General features: G+C 38.4%; 1 protein-coding gene across 4 annotated transcripts in view; it reads left to right on the forward strand.

Moving 5' to 3' along the window:
- The window catches only part of R3HCC1L (R3H domain and coiled-coil containing 1 like), a 91,196-nt gene that overhangs the window by 67,247 nt on the left and 3,995 nt on the right, over positions 1-19,954 (forward strand). For all 4 annotated transcript variants that reach the window (XM_074296022.1, XM_074296021.1, XM_074296023.1 and 1 more), the window contains 4 exons: positions 4,289-4,464; positions 14,283-14,353; positions 15,262-15,357; positions 15,779-15,919. In XM_074296022.1, coding sequence (XP_074152123.1) covers positions 4,289-4,464; positions 14,283-14,353; positions 15,262-15,357; positions 15,779-15,919 — 484 coding nt within the window. The remainder of the gene's footprint in view (positions 1-4,288; positions 4,465-14,282; positions 14,354-15,261; positions 15,358-15,778; positions 15,920-19,954) is intronic.

Raw genomic sequence — 19,954 nt, forward strand, 5'->3', positions numbered from 1 at the left:
CCAGCACTATCACCTACTGTCTAACTGTTTCTATATACAATAAGTCATTTACAGGGAAGTTATGTGGTACAATGGCTAGAGCACTGGGCTTGGAAACAGAAAAACTCATTTTCATGAGTTCAAATCCAGCCAGCCTCAAACTTGTTTGCCTGAATTCCTCATAATGTTTGTTTGTTTGTTTAATGAACTGGAGAAGGAAATAGTGGATCATTCTTCTATCTTTGCCAAGAAAATCTCAAATGGGGTCACAGAAAGTGGAATATGATTGAAACAACTGAATAACAACAACAAATGCCATTTGCATGGGGTTTTGTGGAAAGTGCTGGATTGGAAGTTAGCAGAGTCAGTCATTTAGCATCTATTAAAGCACCCACTCTGTGCTAGACACTGTGCCAAATGCCAAAAGTTTTTGTTATAGTCCTTTTGTGCCACTGACTTTTTTTTTTTTTTTTTTTTTTTTAATGACCTTGAGTATATCACAGTTTCTTTAGGACTTGTTTCCTTATCTCTACAATGTGGATAATACTTCTTCCCTGTCATCTTCACAGAAGCGTTTTTACGATCAAATAAGATAGTGGCACTGAAGCATTTTACAAAGTATGAAACTTATGTGAATGTTAGTATTTTTTGACTTGAGGGTTGAATAGAACTGATCATCTAAGATTCTGTTCCTGGTGTGTGTTCTCTTCTTATGGCTGAAAACAAAATCATACTATTCTTCTTCTTTTTTTTTTTTTTCAAAGCAAATAAAAATAACAATCCTGGCATCTTTCCCCTTTTCACAGCTCTGCAGTAGTCATAGTTAAAACAGGTGAGGTGTCCTGAGTTTGTTTTCAAGGCTGGACTCATAGGCCATAAAATTGCTAAACTGAGTTATTTAGAATAATCCCCACAAAGTCATAGAATCAGAGTTCTGATAGAACTCTGTTTCTATGACTTTGTGGGGATTATTCATGAATGAATGAAAGAGGTTTGCTGAAAGTATAGATTTGACCCAAATGTTTTATGAACAGTAGGACTTGCTACTGGTACTCCTTAGTATATTCTCATGAGTCAGAACTCAGATGTTTGTTCTAGGTTATGACTGCTGGATTCCCCTGTCCCCTCTGTCAGACTCTTACTCTTTCTTCTCCCAGAAATATTTCAGATTGGTCTGACATAATCAAAAGTGCTTATGAAAAGGGCCTAATCTGATGCATCTGATCTCCCCTTTCTGAGAAGTGTCAGAGCATGTCTGTGACTTTCTTATGCACTTCTCCACCATGATCTAGTTTGTATTACAAGACATGTCTTATCTCTCTAACTAGATCTTCTCAAAGGTAAGGATGATGTCTTCTTTAGCTTCTAATTCCTTTTGTTCTTATGTAGTATGATGCAAACCAGGTGCTTTATATTTGTTCAAGGAAGTTATACGTTGAATGAGAAGACAGTGTTGATCCAAATGTAAGTGAATAGGAATTTAGACTGTTAGAAGCACAGAATTAACTAAGGAGATACTAAGTGAGCACCTAATTGCACTTGGTAATAGTTCTGAAAAAGCTATGCCTGTATTGGAAGGCTACTGCCAGTGGTTTCTGAAAAATTCTGGAGACTGGGAGAGATGCTTCAGGATTGCTAAATGGTAAAAATGTCTTAATTTTTTAAAAAAGGGGAGAATGCCTACTAAAGAAACAAAGTTTCACTTAATTTGTGCCAAGCATGCTTATTCTAAGCACTTAGGATCCAAAGAAAAAGCAAGACAGTCCTTGCTCTCAATGAGCTTACATTCTAATGGGAAAACACTATAGAAGGGTTGGGTGTGATATGAACAAGGCATGTAGTGTAGCAGAAACTTCATTTTCAGCAAAGTAAGCTAAAAGCTCATCTTTTAGATTCCCAAGATCCAGAGAGAATCCAAGGTTAAGTTAAGACAAAGAGTTAAGTTTAAGACAAAGTTAAAGTTAAGACAAAGTTAAGACAAGACAAAGCTGGAAAAGTAGATGGGGAAACTAATAGGTCTCTTAGGTAGTTGCTGCTTCCTTTTATTCCTTTTCAAAGATTTTGATGATTCTATAGAGCTGTAGTATCAAACCTGAACAAAAAGGAATCCCTGTAGACCACATACTGACTTAGAAAACCATGTGTATTGTATTTTTATTTTGTTTTGTTAAACATTTTCCAATTACATTGTAATTTGGTTTGGGCCATCTCTGCTATAAAGAATGGGAGTACATTCAGAAGCAACATTCCGTCTTGTATTCTCTTCAAGAACTTGTTAAATTCATAGGATTTGAAACTGTAAGGGGACATTAAAAATCATTTCTACCTCCATATTATGCAAATGATCAAGACAATTAATGTTGTGCTACGGGAATCACCTGTCAGTGGCTGCTGGAGGTATAACTCAGACCTGTAGAATGGATCCCTTCCTGTGAGAGAATGAGAATAAGGAGACTGAGAGGTCATTGCTGTTCTCTGAACTCCCAACTGAGAGGCAGTTGTGTGGTCTGACCTCTCTCCTCTTTTCTTTGCCTCCAATTTAAAGTCCCAGGTTGGCTCAGGGTTAGAATTTGAATAGAATTCAATGGGTTTTTAGATAAGGAGGAAGCTGGCTGTGGGGGTTGGGGAAACCTGAGCAGATCATTAGAATGGGGGCTGGGACAGCCCAAGTTAGCTCAGATCCGATGGGGGCTGTGAGAGTCCAGATATCTACCCATTGGAATTCATTGGGGGTTGGGAATTAGAAAGGAATCTTAACCCACATCATTACTAGATGTGACTTCTCTTTAAGACTTAACATAGGGGGCAGCTAGGTGGTGCAGTGGATAGAGCACCAGCCTTGAATTCAGGAGGACCTGAGTTCAAATCTGGTCTCAGACACTTAACACTTCCTAGCTGTGTGACCCTGGGCAAGTCACTTAACCCCAGCCTGGGGCGGGGGGGAGAAGACTTAACATATATCATTAAATTGGAGTATTTATTTTTATTTCCAAGTTATTTGCTTGGTAGGTAACCATGATAATGTATTTTGGGATTCGCACTGTCATTTTAACAGAATTGTACACAGATCAACAGAGTACATCATAGAGTCAATTGTTGGAAGTTGGAGCTTTTGAACATCTTTCTCTTGTTGATTAGACTATTCATTTATGTTGTTGGTATTCTGTTTCTTTTTGAACATAGAATTAGAAGCATGTAACAATAATTCTTTTTTCAGCTGCATACTCCATATTTTTAAACCAGCTTCCTTCCTTTCTTTGTGATTCTCTTCTCCATCAGGAGGATATGATTTGTCACTCTCCACTACTTTTATCTATTAATCCTGACTTTGGAGTGTCAAGGAATACACATTTGAGATTAGTAAAGGGCACCATACTGAAGCTTCTGACCCCTACCTCTTTGCCACTATTTCAGGGTGGGATAACCTTGGGCAAGCACTAATCTTACTACTGACAAATAGGAAGCGTAGTAGTCAGCATACTGGCTTTATTGCTGCTTCTATATCCCTGTTCCCATTTGATGAACTTGGAGGTTTGGTTTTATCAAACAGGTAGCAATCAATCAATGAATCAGCATTTATTAAGCACCTATTATATGCCAGACCCAGTAAAAGTGATTTTCTCTCTGTGGAAAGAATCTTATATTGATTCCATTTCAACATTTGACTAGGTCAAGAATAAATCTTTTCAATTGCCTTTTAGAATGACAAAATACATTTGTATTACTGTTTCCCCCTACTAACCTTTACAAATTCATCACTTCAGTCTAACCAAGATGATTTCTTTATGTTTCTTCAAAGCTAGTGGCCCTGAATATACCCCTCTTACTATTTACCTGAGAGAAAATTCTGTTCCAAGGAAATTCTGCTGTTCTCTTCCTCAAACTTCTTAACTTGGTCAACAGAAAGCAAATAGATTTTCCCCCATGTTGTTAAATTGAAAAAGCATACACACTACATGATGAATCTGATCAATAAGTACAAAAATAACAAGTGCCATTAATCCATCTCCTGAGTTTACACCACTTATAACTCTCCACATTAATCAGTCTTTATTTCCTCACATGCTAGCATGCAGGTGAAAATTTAGTTTCTAGTGCTACCTGTTCTCACTGGAAGTTCATTAAAAGTTCATAGCGTTTTATAAAAACCTTAATCCCATCATTATCCCCATCATGTACAATCTTAACAGTAAAAAGGCTAGAATCAAGGAGTAAGGTCTGGATGACCAAAGAAGACAATCACATAGAAGTATTTACTATATTTTGGCTTAATGGCTTGTTCACTTATGTGCTTCCTCCTCCTCCCTAGTTATCGGGGAATTCGAAAAACAGGAAGAGTATCCAGGAACCTAGATTTGATTATTACAACTATGAAGCTCCTGAGCTTGACATCAGCGATTGTGAACTTCCTCATGTCATTGAAATCTATGACTTCCCTCAGGAATTTCGCACCGAAGACCTCCTTCGAGTCTTTTGCAGCTATCAGTGAGTATTCTCTCATGGCTTGGGAGTGGTAGGGGGGAGTTGGGGTAAAGATATTTTAGAAAGCCTTCTACAAACACTTAAAAGTCTTCAGTTTTTCTAAGAATGGCTACAGCTTCAAGTTAGCTTATGTTCCCTAAAAGCTTAGAATATTTTTTTTTAATCAATATTGTCATCAAAAACAATTTTCCACAATATGTGTAGAAGAATTCACTTGTTTAACCTATATTGTATTACTTGCTGTCTGGAGGCAGGGAAGGGAGAGAGAAAAATTTGGAACACAAGGTTTTGCAAGGATGAATGTTGAAAATTATCTTTGCAATGCATTTTGAAAATAAAAAGCTATTATTAAAAAAGTTAATTCTCCACAATTAGCAACTTTTCAAACTCTTCAAGTTCCTTAAGATATTAATTAGTTTTAACAGACATTCTACGAATCATCATTTCTCTCTTGAAGATCTGTTGTTCTTGAATTTTATATTTATTCTTTTGAATGGTAGAATGGTTTCCAGTTAATCATGCTATTTTTGTCTGAGTTCTTTAAAGAATCCAAACTTTTTTTTGAAGCATGCGTGTTGATCTCACTATATGTCTGAATTCCATATCCCCTAAGTTTGCCTTAAATTTTTCTGATTATTTCTTTTTTGTGTTGCACTAAAAGGCTTCCCACTTCCAATTCCCAAGCCCCACCCCTAGATAGGCTTCTGCTACTATCAAATACTTTGCTTAGGCTTAACTACAATAGCTGAAAACTTTCTTCATTCTTGACCTCGAGCATACCATTTTCTCTCAAATCTCTTTAAATTAGTTGTTCTCAACTTGACTCCATCATTTCTAACTACTTTCTGGTAAGTCTTGTTAAGATTAGTATGAGAAAAGATTATTCTAGTGGTTTGTCTAGCTAGGACTAACATTTTTCCCCCCACTGGTGTTGAGTTTAGTCTTTTTCTAAATGTATTTGTAGTAAAGAATCTTATTCTTTTGTTCCCACAAATCCAAAAGGATCTGCATGGTTCTTTATCTAGTCACATTTAAATCTTATCATCTTTTCTTAAGAATTAATCCTTCAAGTCCTTGAATTATTTCTGTCTTATTTCTCAGAACTTTCAATTATCCACTCATCTGCTTGTACCTATCCAGTTAATTAACTTTGAATACTGTATAGTCACAATTCTTAACTTTAATAAGTATTTATTTAAAATCTGTCTTTCAATAATCCCTTCACAAACATATATTTTCCTCACTTTCTCTGACTTTAATTTGGTAAGTATGTATTAAATGCCCTATAATACACTTAGCATTCTCTTTGTGCTATGGAGAATTCAAAACATATATAATGACATAGATCCACCCCTCAAGAAGTTTATATGTTTTTCAGGAAGATGAGGCACCCAAAACATGAAACAAAATATGATTACGTACCCTTTTGAATGATATAGTTTAAGTATTAGACAATATTATTAGTGTACTACATACTACTCTGTAAAAGATATTTTTCTGACTTTATAGAAGATTTTTAAAATGCAATATATACATAACATATATATATATATATATATATACACACACACACACACACACACACACACACACACACATATACATTATATATATATAATCTTCTATAAGGCTACAGGAGCATCAAGCTACATGCTAGGATTAGCTGCCAGGAGAGAGAAAATAGGAGCTGTGGCAAACACAATATGCTTTCAGTGACAGTTTGCAGGCATACTAAGGGTTTAGTTGAAGAGTAATAGTGTTGTCAAATACTTTATTCCAACTTGGAGACAAGGAAATATTGATACAGAAGAAACTCTTGCCATGAGCTCCAACAGAGAGAGAAAGTATGTTTTTCCGTCTGAGATGATCACCAGCTACATCTAACATACTATATAAACTTAATCTACTAAAGAAAGTGAAAGACTTGAAGTCCATCTGAAGTACACTTCCATCTTATTAGAGGTGATACAATTTTCTTAGATAAAAGGAAAGAAATAATTCTGAAGCAAAATTATTCCAGGGCAAGGGGACCAAAATTATTGTTTAGAGTTGAAGTAAAAAATTGAGATATTGAGGAAAGAGAAGAAACATCTTTTTATTGGAACTCTACAATAGATACGATATTTATCTTCAAAGAGTGATTTGTTATACTTTGAAAATGTACCACCCCATATTCCAAAGGAATATTCACAAGCACAAACCAGTGGCTAAATTCTATTACCATCAAGATGAAGAGATCTTGATGATGCTAGACCTGATAGAGCAAGTGAAAATGTACACTGTCACAGCATGTCTTAAAACTATATCTCCAAGAGATGACAGAGCTACCAATAGAATTACTCTGTGATAAACACAGGCACACAACAGAAATTGGCATGGTTTTTGGGGGGAGATGCCCAGTAATACCTAGGTGAACAATATTTATAATCTCAGCTGTCGGTATACAGGTATATTAGACCCCTCCCTCCCTCTGCTTAGAGAGGATGGGGCTTAGACATCAGAGAGTTATTTATTTTCAAATCTTCCATCCTTTAAAGATGGCTCCAGGGAACTCACCTCAATATCATCCATCCAGCTGATCTTCTATATTTCCAAGATCTATAAAAATTAAACATTCTCCATGATGAATTCAGTTCTGTAACTCACACTTCCTCAAATGGTTTCTCATCCTCTTACAAGACCATGTTACATGGAACACTAGGTACATACCACCCCACCCCACCCAGTTTAGCACCCCTCCCACCCCCACCTCCCCACACATATTTCACTTCTTTGCTTTTTTCTTCCCCATTAGACCTTGAGCTTTTTAATGGCAGGAGCTATCTTATTTCTCTCTTTGTATCCCCAACAATTAGCACAATTAATTTCTTTTGACTAACAATGGAATATGGATAACAAAAAAATCATTTTTGAATTAGAGAAAGTAAAATCTGATAGGTGTCACTACAACTTAGCACAAGATTTATGACTAGAATATGGCATTAGAAATGATTCATTAGAGAGGAAGCAGATATAATGCCACATAAAGAAATTACATATTTACATTCAAGAACATGAGAATAAAAAACAAAAGAATATTTACTGACATTTAAATAAAGAAACAATAGAAACAGTACCATTATAAGAGGGATATACATGACTTAGCCAGGTACAGAATGTAGATGATACTTTTCTAAAACATACTATAAGACTGACACAGGAAACAAAATTTAGTAATAATTTGTGTGGGAAGAGAATGACAATGCAAGCATCTGCTAAAAGTCTCATTATTTTAAAAACAGAATATCTGATAAGTCCTCAACTGGCCATGCACCTTTTTTCATAATGCAGAGGAAGCAACAAAAGGAATTGTTGATATCTTAAAAGAACTTTAGTTTTAAAGAACTCAGTAAGTCTCTCTCCCCATCCACTCCCATGAAGTAGAGTTGAAGTGACTCACTCTGTGCCATATGAGTAGTATGTGGCAGAGCTCAGCTTTGAATCTAGACCCTCTGACTCTAGAACCTGTACCACATTCTAGTGAAAAAGAAAAAAAATTACAGAAGAGGAAATGGCAGGATCTTGGGTAAGGCAACTAGATCTTGAGATTCCCAATAGGAAATACTAGGCTAAGAGGAGAAGAACAAAGATAAGAGGAAAGATGGGTGGTGGTGCTGTAGTTAGGGACTCAGTGAAAATTCTGTCAAATCAAGGCACACAAGTAGAAACCTGGCAGCAGTGCATGCTCTCTTATTGACTCACAGTTTTAAAAGAGCTGTCCACATATGAAAATATATTTAGAAGGATTGTAAATATTTAACCTATATCAGGTTACTTACTGTCTTGGAAGGAGGCGGAGGTGGAAACACAAAGACTTAATTTTGAATTTTGAAATATCTTCAGAAATGCTCTGAGAAGATTAAGGATAAAGTAGGCCCATATGTTGGAGATATAACAATAGGAGGCACAGCTACTTAATTTCTTTTTTCCTTATCCCAACTTCCCATGATTCTCTCCAACAAGGAAAACAGCATTCTTTTATTTTTTTTTTTAATTGTAACTTTTTATTTACAAAACATATGCATGGGTAATTTTTTTCAACAATGGCCCTTGCAAAACCTTCTGTTCCAAATTTTCCCCTTCTTCCTCTTATCCCCTCCCCTAGATGGCAGGTAGTCTAATACATGTTAAATTCTATATATGTATACATATTTATATAGTTATCTTGCTGCTCAAGAAAAATCTGATCTAGAAAGAAAAAAAAAAAAAAGCCTGTGAAGGAAAACAAAAATGCAAACAAACAATAACAGAAAGAGTGAAAATGCTATGATGTGGCCCACATTCAGTTCTCACAGTCCTCTCTCTGGGTATAGATGGCTCTCTTTATCACTGAACAAATGGAACTAATTTGAATCATCTTATTGTTGAAGAGAGCCACATCCATCAGAATTGATCATTGTATAGTCTTATTGCTGTGTACAATGTTCTCCTGGTTCTGCTCACTTCACTTGGCATCAGTTCATGTAAGTCTTTCCAGGCTTCTCTGAAATCATCAAAAACAGTATTCTTACTGAGATCTAAAAATCATGTAATGTGAAAAACATTTGGAGGATTGAGAGCTATTGAGCCTGGAAAGGAAGGAGGATGGGTGTGGAACTGAAAAGATTGATGATTGCTATGTTGCAGAAAGAACAGACTTGTTCTCTGTTGTTTGAAAAGCCAGAAGTAGGACTAGTGATGGAACAACTTGGGATATTAGTGAGCTCCTGAGGCTGGAAGTATTCAGAAAGATGATATGTTCCTCAATTAGAGGTGATTTAGAATGAGCAAGTTCTGGGACAGGAAGTTGGACTAGATAACTACTAGTGTTCTCTTCCTTTACGTGGAAAAGGGGCAAATCAGTATGATGGCACTAGATTGCTTAAGATTAAGAATTCATGAAGGATGAAGGAATGGAGTTGGATATTTCAAAGTGTTTACTGAAGAAGGAGGAAGATATTCCTTGTGAGAAACAACTTGGGCAGAGGTTCAGAAACAAAACTGGTCGTGACTTGAATCATTTCAATGAGACATTTGGGAGGTGCATTTGTGTTGAGGAATAATAAAGTGAGAATGGTTCCATAAGAAGGGTCCAGATTATTATGGTGAGTATAGAAATTAGGTTAAGTAGTTTTGATTTTGTCCTACAAGCATTTGCAAACCAGCTTGCATTTTTTTGCATAAAGGATTTTGAATAGGAATCAAAGCAGTGTTTAAAGAAATTAAATCTGTGGATTCTATAGTTCTGGAGGTAGCAGCCTCCCCTCCTTCGGGGTCTTATGTCCCATGGCTTCTTTTTAGCTTGGTTGGTTGTAGTGGCAATTCTTTTTAGGGTATGGGGGTGAGCTAATATACTTTCTGACTTTATGATCCTTTATGTAGATATGTAAAAGAGAGATTGAATGGAGAAAAGACTAGAAGCAGAAAAGGCAGGAGATGTTGGGAATGATACAAACATTAAATAATAAGGACTTCAATTACTCAGCATTGATAATGGAAGAGATTGGTTGGATACAAAAGGCTTCTTGAAGAAAGAATAGACAAGATGTAGTAAATGAGTAGGATCGATGAGATGAAGGAAGGATACATTTAATTTATCATCTCTATGCATGTGACATCCAGGTTTGTATTCAGCTGCCAAAGTGGTTTTTCTAAAGCATAAAGCTGACCATGCTCCACACCATCTCCAACCTGCCTCTCAGTGGCTCCTTATCTACAGAATAAAATAAAATTCCTCTTTTTGACATTCAAAATTATTTATCATCTTAACTTTCCCTACCTTTCTAGTCTTGTCATATTTTAGTCCCTTCCATGAATTCTATAGTCTGGCATCAGGGATCCACTTGTAGTTCTTTAAATATGACTCTCCATTTCCTGTCTTTGTGCCTCACCTCTGCCTCTTAGTTTACCTGGCTTCATTCAGGATTCAGCTTCCCTGCCAACTTCTACGGGCGGCCTTTCCCAATCCTTTCCACTGCTAGTTCATTCCCCTCTCAGATTACCTTCCATCTTTTTTTATCTTATATGTACCTACATATTACATTATAGAACATAAATCCTTCCTTATCAGCTGCCTACTGCACATTTCTTTGTATTCTTGTTGTTGGTTTTATTCTGAAACTAACAAGCACTCAACTAAATGGGCATTTTCTATAGATAATAAAATGGTGAGAAAGGATTCCCCATGAGACTGCAGTCTCTGTTATGTACAACTTGTTTTTCTTTTTACATTTTTAACAAGTTCAACCTGTCACCTTCAAAGCTGCCTGACTTGTCTGTGCTTCTTAGTGGACTCCTTGGGTTCTCGTCTCCTCAATCATCCACTTGTCTTTTTTTCTTTTCTCTTCTTTCATATGTATCTTGAGTCCCACCCTTCTCAATAGTGGAAGAAGAAAGCTCTTGTAACAAGTCAGTGATAAACATTTATTTTGTGCCTCTTAAGTGGGGGGTTTTAGTTGGGACTTCAAACAAGTCAGTAGATGGCAAAGAGGGACAGCGTTCTAGGCACAAGGGAGGGCCTGAGCACCCAGAGCCAAGAGATGGAGGTTCTTTGGAATAATAGGGAGGTTTAGAGAAGCAAAACCAATGCATACATTGACTCCATCTGAAAATAAATGGCTTATTCTGCTTTCTGAGCTTCCATACATTTCAAACTGTAACCTCAAATCCAGAATGTTCTTCCCAACCCATCCAACATGCATTTCCTAAAGTGTAAGTCTGACTGCGTCACTTTCATATCAGTAAATCCTAGTGGCTTCCAAATATAAACTCTGCTGTTTGGACTTCCAAGGCCTCCTAACCCAAAGACTCCAACCTTTCAAATCTTTTTTTAACACTTTCACACTCCCTATGGTCCTAACAAGTTGGCCTTCTAACTATTCTTTATGTACAACCTTCCATTTGCTGTTTCTGTGCTTGAAGAATAGGTTGATGAGGTTTCTAAAATCTCAAGCCTTGAATGGATCTGCTCTCCAGAGTAGAAAGCAAAAGTTATGCTTCCTAGCTCAAAAGCTGAGCCTGTTTTTGTGTAACCCTAGAATCAATGAAACCTGGCTGTGGCTCAGAGGGGAATCTTGGAGACTTTAGCAGGAATCCCATTGTGCTTCAGATGAGAGAGGCTACTCAAAATTTTATTTGGTCATTAGCACCCATGTCTAAGAATTCACCAGTGTGGATTTTAATAATATATATCATGGTGTCCAAGCCAACCTGAGTTATATCAGGGTATTTAGTACATCACTTTGATGAGCTACATTTTGAGAGCTATGATTCTTGTTTGAAAATATTAATTTAAATATTCATGACTATATATTGAATTCATGAGATCCTAATTCTGAACATGTAAAATAGAACAAGGAGTATAAAATATGTTGCAGTTTTTTTCAACCTCAGTAATAAAGGCACATTTTTTATAAAATGCATTACAGATTTTAAAAACCAATTTAATCCTCTCCCAAAATAGGAATTTTCTAAGTTAGGTTGTTGTTAGTGAATGGCATTTGCTAAAGCTACGATCCAAATACTCGTAATCTTTAAGGAATAAGCATTTTTTTATTTGTTTTCTAGACTTTCCAGAGAAAGACTATAGACCCTTCCCATCACTTTCAAATATATATTTCAGAATATGGGAACAAGAATCTTCCAGAAGTTTTAAAATTCATTCTTTCATCACACAAAATCATCTTGGATGGATAGCTATCATATTATGAATCTTTCTAGAGAAAGACCTTTCCAGTCTCTGTAGTAACTTGTAGTGTAGCGAGGAAATTCTTTATTCTGATTAACCTAAATCACTTTAATTTCCTTTTATCTGGTTTTCCTTAAAGGATCCTTTTTCTGGCTGGATGTCTTGATAATAGGGTATAGATTGTCATTTCTTACTTCTTTAGTGTGTTTTCAAAGTTTTGAGAAAGCAGGAGGGCAAATGCCAGAGTTAGACTTTGGAATCTTAGAGTTGGAGCTAGAAGAGACCATAGTCAACATCCATTTCAACTTCTATTTCGGTGATTAAATGGAAGCCTCAAAGGGGGCTTGCTCAAAGGCATACAGCTAGTTAGTGGCAGAATCTGGACCTGGAAGAAATAGATCCTCTTGTTTCTACCTTCCTAGTGTCTCATTTCTATCGCCAAATCTCCCCTGATTTCCATCACCTGTTCCAGTAGCTGAACTGTTAACAGGCTTATCCAATTGTTGCAATAGCCTCTTAACCAAATGTTTTGCCTCTGGTCTCTACCTGCTCCTGTCCCTTCTCCATCCAGCTCCCAAAGTACAGGTCTAATCATATCATCACTGTGTTCAATAAACCTCAGAAGCTCCCTCTTACCTCCAGGATCAAAACTGGTGATGCACTGGGTAGGGCTCCAGGACTGGATTCAAAAGAACCTGAATGCAAATCTGGCCTCAGACACTTACTAGCTATATGATCCTGGGCATCCTGGGATCCTCACTTTGCCTCAGTTTGCTCAGTTGTAAAATAGGAATTATAATAATAGTACCTACCTACAAAATTGTTGTGAAAATAAAATGAAGTAAAACACTTGGAATGGTGCCTGGCACATTATAAGTATTGAATTGATGCCTTCCTTCCTTCCTTTTTTCCTTCTTTTCCTCTTGTCTTCTCTTCCTTCCTTCTGGCATTTAAAGCCTTTTACAATCTGAGTCCATCTTGCCTTTCCTGACACATCACTCCTTTTTATCCAGCCAAACTGGCTTTCTTCTCATGTGGCTCTCTAGCTCCCCTCTTCATGCCTTTGCACTGGTTGTTGCCCATGCCTAAAATGCACTTCCCTCTCCTAGCTTCCCTGACTTCCTTCAGGCTCAGGTCCCAAGACTACTTCCTCCATGAAGCCTTCCCTGATCATCCCCAGCTACTAGTGTCTTTCCCACAAATGCCTTATGTCTGTTTGTATATACTGATATGTATATATATGTATATACCTACCTATGTATGTGTATGTATGTGCATGTAATCTGCCCCTGTAGAAGATTGTAAGTTCTTTGAAGGCAAGAGTTGAATTTCTAAAACCTTGGACAGTGCCTGGCACATGAGAGGTTTAACTTTATTGATTGATTCTGCCTGACTCCAAAAAAAAAAAAGGTAAGCCTATTAATCCTGCTAAAAGGCTAACTTTCCACTATTTTGTCTTCTAATCTGGTCTGGCACCCACTTTATATTTTATTTCTCTTTATCATAGTACCTCTGACTTCATCACAGCTTTTACTGTGATAGTGTATAAGAAAAAAACAAAAGACATCTTTTAATTAAACTGCCCCTTCTTCATTATTTGCTTTTTGCCATTTTTGTATGAACTCCATCTTACTGTATAATCTCTCCATGCCCTTGAGTCTACATTTGCAAATAACCTTCCCAGTTCACCTTCTCCCTGCTAGTCCTCCTCCACCCCCTCCTCTGTACCTGTTTTCTACCTCTCCCTTGTCCCCTGCCCACAAGAACACCTCTTCCAAATAATGCATTTAATACATTCCCTCCCCAGGGACTTGTGAGGATTAATTAGTTGATGTCTGTAAAGTACTGAGGAACATAAAATACTCCCGGGTAGTGCTCTGTGATGACATTATTGCTTTTAAAATTCAGCTACAGCTTCTGTTCTCCATGATTTTTTTTTTTTTTTTCTGTATATCATTATCTACTTTTGACTGTATATGAGATTGGGAATGTTTCTTTCTTTTCCTTTCTCAGCATAATGTATTTTGTGAGACTTTATAGGAACTTAATAAATGTTTACCAAATGAATAAAACCATATCTTTTAAGGAATAAAGCATTTGCTTTCTTGTTTTGCAGAAAGAAGGGATTTGATATCAAATGGGTGGATGACACACATGCTCTAGGAGTGTTCTCCAGTCCAATTACAGGTATTTCCCTTTTATCCATTCTTGGTCTTCTTGATCAGTTGAAGGACCCAGGCTGGTTGTAGCTCAGAGGAAAACTGCCTTACAATGTCTTGAGGAGGAAGGTTAGGCTTGTTCATCTTGACCCCAGAGGGCACATTTCCCTAAAAAGCAGATTTCAGCTTGATATTCACAATGAGAGCTTCGGAAAGTCAAAAGGCTTGTCTTCAAAAGAGATGACTTTCCCCATCTGCAGCCTCTCTGCCCCGGCTGGGGAGGGAATGTCCTTAGAACTGCAGGTTAACCCAGATAGTCAGGGTTCCTTGCAGTTCTCAAATCCCGATTCCTTCACTTTCCTACCTTCCCTTTAAAGTAGTGGCCCGGCACTTTGAGCTGTAACTGATTGTGACCCAGGGAAAGGAAGAATTCTTCTGAATCTGGTGGAAGGTGTTATGTTTACTTACTAATACCCGGAGGATGTATTTTCACAATTCTTTTGAAGTAATCATTATAAGCAACAATAAAATCACAAATCTGAACACATACTTCTCTTCCCCTCCCCCCCACAAAACATTAGATGTTTGTTTTGTAATGACAGAAGCCCCCTTGAAAGCTGGTAATGGCCACACTTTTGTTTTCATGTACCTTTTGTATATGTGAGCAGTCACATGTTAGACATTTCTCCCCTTACCCTCACCTCTAGTCACCCCCAGGATCTGTTGTGTTTGTATCTTGAGTACCTGATGTAGCTCCTGGGATATAATAGGAATAAAGAAGCACTTGTTGAACAAGTGAATGAGTGGATAGTCCCTGTCACTTCTCCTCAAAAGCGTTTTTATTTGAAAGAAGTTCCTTCTGTGAACCAGCTTCTGATTTTTTCTTTGCTTCATTCCATTGCACTCTCGCGTGTTGATGTTCACACCTGTCTGCAGCCCGCGACGCCCTGAGTAGTAAGCACATGATGGTAAAGATCCGGCCGCTCTCTCAGGCCACACGAGCAGCCAAGGCCAAAGCAAGAGCTTGTGCTGGTGAGTGGAGCCCCTCTCTCTAACTGCTCTTCCCTTCCTGCTTGGACCCCGGCCCAGGGCCGTCCCCCGTGGAGTCCTCTTGTCAGCCTAGGAAGTCAGTTCTGGGCTCGGAAGGTCCCTGTCGGAATGGGGTCACTGCAGCTGCCTTCCTTCCCTGGGCTGTGTCTGATGTCTGCCCCTCCAGCTCTGGCTGAGACCGACTTGCTTAATAGAATCCCTGCATAAAGTTGTGTTATTGCAAATGATGAAGCCAAGTTGTACTTCACAATGTTAATTTCCTGTGATGCTCATCTAACACTGGTATTAATTACTGCTGATACAGCCCTTGTTAGTCTATTTGGTATGTTAATTACTGTGTTAAATCACTCAGGACTGAGCTGCTTCTTCCTTCCCTCCCTCTCCCTCCCTGCTTCCTCTCTAGAGTTTCTCCAGCCCGCCAAGCCTCGCCCGGAGACCTCTGCGGCCCTGGCTCGGAGGTTGGTGATCAGTGCCCTTGGAGTGCGGAGTCAGCGCACCAAAGCGGAGCGGGATGCCGAGCTCAAGAAACTGCAGGAAGCCAGAGGTGAGTTAGGTGCAGAGCTCTTTTTAAGGCCTTTCCCTGAGCCTCATTTGAAGGCCATGAGGAAGGGAGAGCAGCCTGCTCCATTCTGCCGTTTCCCCCTCCCCGTGCAAGCTCTCGGGGGTAACGAACTGGTTCTTGTGCCGGGAGAAAGACAACCTAAAATCCGCTTGCCAGCTTTATACCCAGCCAGATATTCTAATCAATGCCCCTTGCAATGTTTTTCATGAGATAGGTATCAGCCCTCCAGATAACATCTAAGGCTCTTTGTAAAGCATAATAATGTCTTCCCCGGTCTTTAGCAAGGATTTTTTTGTGAAGTGCATTTCCAGCTGAAATACCACCTTTAGCATGAAAGGAAATTTGCCATGGCTTATGCTTAGCACATCCATTATATCACTGTGTTGTATATTATAGACAGATCTGATCTTATCAATACTCAGGTAAGAAGTAACCGAAAAGTGTGGCAATCCTGTTCACAACTAGAGAGAATGAATTGTATTTCTTTATTTTTCTGGAAAGTGTGAGACAGCCCTGAATATTTTCAGTGTGGTATGGTCTGTAGTTCACGTCTTCGAATTATTTACTAGTAGCTAGAGTTCTAGGAAAGTGTTTCAAGTCCACAGGTAGATTTTTTTTTTTTTCTTTTCCCCACTTTGGGGAGTTGAAGTTAAAATCTGTCTCTTTCCCTTTATCGTCTGTTGACTTCTTCGTAAAAGCTTGGGATTCTGGCTTGGCTCCTAAGTACTTTTTATCGACATTTAAAGTTTAGACAGTCTCATTGCCCCAGCTTACGATCTGGGGAATCTGTGAAAGCAATTTATTTTGAGAATTCTACTTACCAGAAAGTAACTTCATTTTTCCATTAAATGAATTGAAGTTTCGAAGACCTTGTTTATTGCTGGTCTAACAAGGCCATTAATACTTCCTGTCCACTCTGCTCTGGTGATAATCGCCAGCTGGCGGCCTCTCAGCTGCACTGACCAGATAACCAGTGACAGAGTATATCATGGCAGGTGCTGAAGTTTCAGAGCTGAACCCAAAGTATTTTGGAAACCTTAATGATTGTAATGAACTAATAGTGAGTTCTCTAAGATGCTCCATCATTGAAAGAGATTCTATAGGTCAGGACAGAGGTTTCCTGTTGATTTTGAGAGGCAGTGACCAATAAAAAGGCTCCTGAAGAAAGGCCAGTGGTATGTTCCCCTGTGTTATGTCATTTTTGTTTGTATATTTATCAGTTGGTAAACATGAGTCTCACCCAACCTTCCCCTTCGGCAGCCCTCACTTCCTGTTGTAGGACAGCAGCAGAGAGTGCCAGCAGTATCGCCATGAAAGTACCTGGGCAGGCAAATTCTGTAAAGATGTTGGGGACTTTGGGACTGTGGCTAGTCTACACTGGTAGAGAAGGGGGGAAGCAGACATTTTTTAAAGCACCTTTCAAACACATCTTGTTTGATCTTCACAACAAACTGAGAGATAGCTATTATTATCCCAATTTTATAGTTAAGGAAACTGAAGCAGAGAGTGGATAAATGACTTGCCCGGGGTCACACAGCTGCAGAGAGGTATTCCAGCCCTCCTGACTCCTGGCTCAGAGTGTTATCCTCTCTGCCATCAGCTGCCTCTAAAAGGGTCATTGGCTTAACAGCATAAGCTATTAGGACCTTCTTTCTGGTGGTACCAGTAGTCCTAAGATCTGTCTTTGTAGACCTTTCTTTTTTTTTTCCCCCCCAGAGATCATTTTAATCTTTGTGTCTGAGTTATGTTGCGGTAAAATCTCTCATATTAGCTCTGTTCCGGATCACGTAGATGGAATTGTGTTTCTGTGGAACCCCAAAATGTCCACTTATCAAGACCTGAAGTCGGGCCTTAACCTTCTCTTTGAGGATGAGAGAAAGCTCTAGAAGATACACTATTTTCTGTCTTTTTTTTTTTTTCATTTTATATTTTAAAAACATTGATCAAATCTTGCCACTGTCAGGAGGCCTCCCCCCTCATTCATGGGTTAAGAAAATATATACCTCCCTGAGGCCTCATAGATGAGTAGTTTCTCTTTTCATTGCTGCCCTGCAGATTAAAGTCAAAAATATAAAACCATAAAAATCCTATCATCAAGCCAGGTTAGATGAGACCTTGAAGCCATATCATACTTAAACCTTCCCTGGAAAATGATAATCAATTCTGTTTTGAAAGACTCCAGAGAAAGAAATTCCACAACCTCCCTTGGTAACCTCTTTCAGTTTCTAACAGCTTTCATTGCCAGAAAGTTCTTAAGTCTTGTTAAATTTGTGGTTGTCGTTAACTTTTTTCACCCTAGTTTTCTCCTTGGTAGAAGTAGAGATTCCTTAGAAAGAAAGACTTAGAAATAAGACAAATCTGAGTTAACAGGCACGAAATCAGCTTTTATGTGTCTGGTTGGCTACAAGAAAGTCCTCATGTCCCTCCTTCCCTCACCTGTTAAATGGGCATAATAATACTTGACCCATCTCCCTAATGGAGTTTGTGGGAAGGTAAGAATGAGATGGTGGATGAAAGTGCTTAGGGGAGCAGATCTTAGTTTTTGCCTCTTAAAATGATCAAGTTGAATTAGATGATTTACAGAAGCTCTTTGAGCTCTAACATTCTCTGACTCTGTCACTAAGGAATCCTATTCAAATGCCAAATGCTGTTGTGATTGTTACTGAGGTGAATTTGTTATATAATCATTAAAACAATATTGACATTAGTATTACTGATAGCATCACCTCCTTATCCCTCAGTCTTCTCTAGGACTCAATACCTTTGACTTTTCCTCATAAACTTTATTTAATCATCTTCATACCTTGCTTCTCATCTCCTTTACAAATTCTTTCCATCCTGTTACTGTAGATCAATGGTTGTCAAACTTTTTAAATAGGGGTCAGTTCCCTGTCCCTCAGACTGTTGGAGGGCTGGACTATAGTAAAAACAAAAGCTCACACTCTGTCTCTGCCCCTCAGCCCATTTGGGAAGACAATTCAATTCAGCCGCTGCTGTAGTAGAAGCAAGTGAGCAGCCTCCTATCTTGATGGGGAATGAGGGACAATGAGGACCATGTGTGACCTGCAACATGGAGGTTCTGTGCAAGCCTTTAATAACCCAGGTCACAGGCTCTGGCCAGGACTTCATTGGAAGAGACCATAGGCCAGACAAGAAAATAATTGTAAAGGGCCATGCTAGACAGTAAGAGAGAAACAAAAATGAGCACAATTTGGCCCTCCCCATGGGGAACTTGCGATCTAATACATAGTAGATATATAAAGGCTGAGTCAGAAAGGGGTAGCTACCCCTGACATGGATGTTTCTGCTGTCAACGTTCCTGATTATACATCCCTTTGTAAGGCTGTTTTTAAATCACAAAACTTCATTGATGACTGCTGCTCAGGTTTGTGCCATTTAGAACATTTTCTGTATGTCGCCTGGATATATCTCCAATCCAGGTTGCTTCTTGTATACATTTTGGTATCTTTGTATCTGTCTACCCATATCACCAGCACATTCAATCTATGTCCCTCCCACCTTCAAGGTCATTAATAGCTTATTGAGCATCTCATTTCTTCCATCATACTCAGCAGGGGAGTTCGTAGAGTACTTGACAATTCAGAAAGTGCTTACCTCACCCTAACCCTGAGAGTAGGTCATGGAAGCATTATGTCTATTTTACAGAAAGGAAAACTGAGGTAGGAGACTTTGCCCAAGGTCACAGAGCTGATTGTGATAAATACTTAAGTACATAAATCTCCCCTTCTTTCCCACTGAACCATAAAAGAGTAATGAAAATGTTTTTAACAGCCCGAGCCCAGAAACCCTGCTGAATACCACTTAGTTCTCTAGATAGATAATAGTAACCCATAGATAATCATCCTCTAAATATGACCTTTCATGGAGCTGTATCTCCCCACTTCTGATAGAACTCTTCTGCAAGCTGAACTGCATTTTCTTAGTATATTGATAAATATCTAAATGCTTGCTAAATCAAGAGTCTGAAGACTTACCAAAATCAAGATAGGTCACATT

Source organism: Sminthopsis crassicaudata, chromosome 2 (genome assembly GCF_048593235.1).
Source record: "Sminthopsis crassicaudata isolate SCR6 chromosome 2, ASM4859323v1, whole genome shotgun sequence".
Classification (NCBI taxonomy): domain Eukaryota; kingdom Metazoa; phylum Chordata; class Mammalia; order Dasyuromorphia; family Dasyuridae; genus Sminthopsis; species Sminthopsis crassicaudata.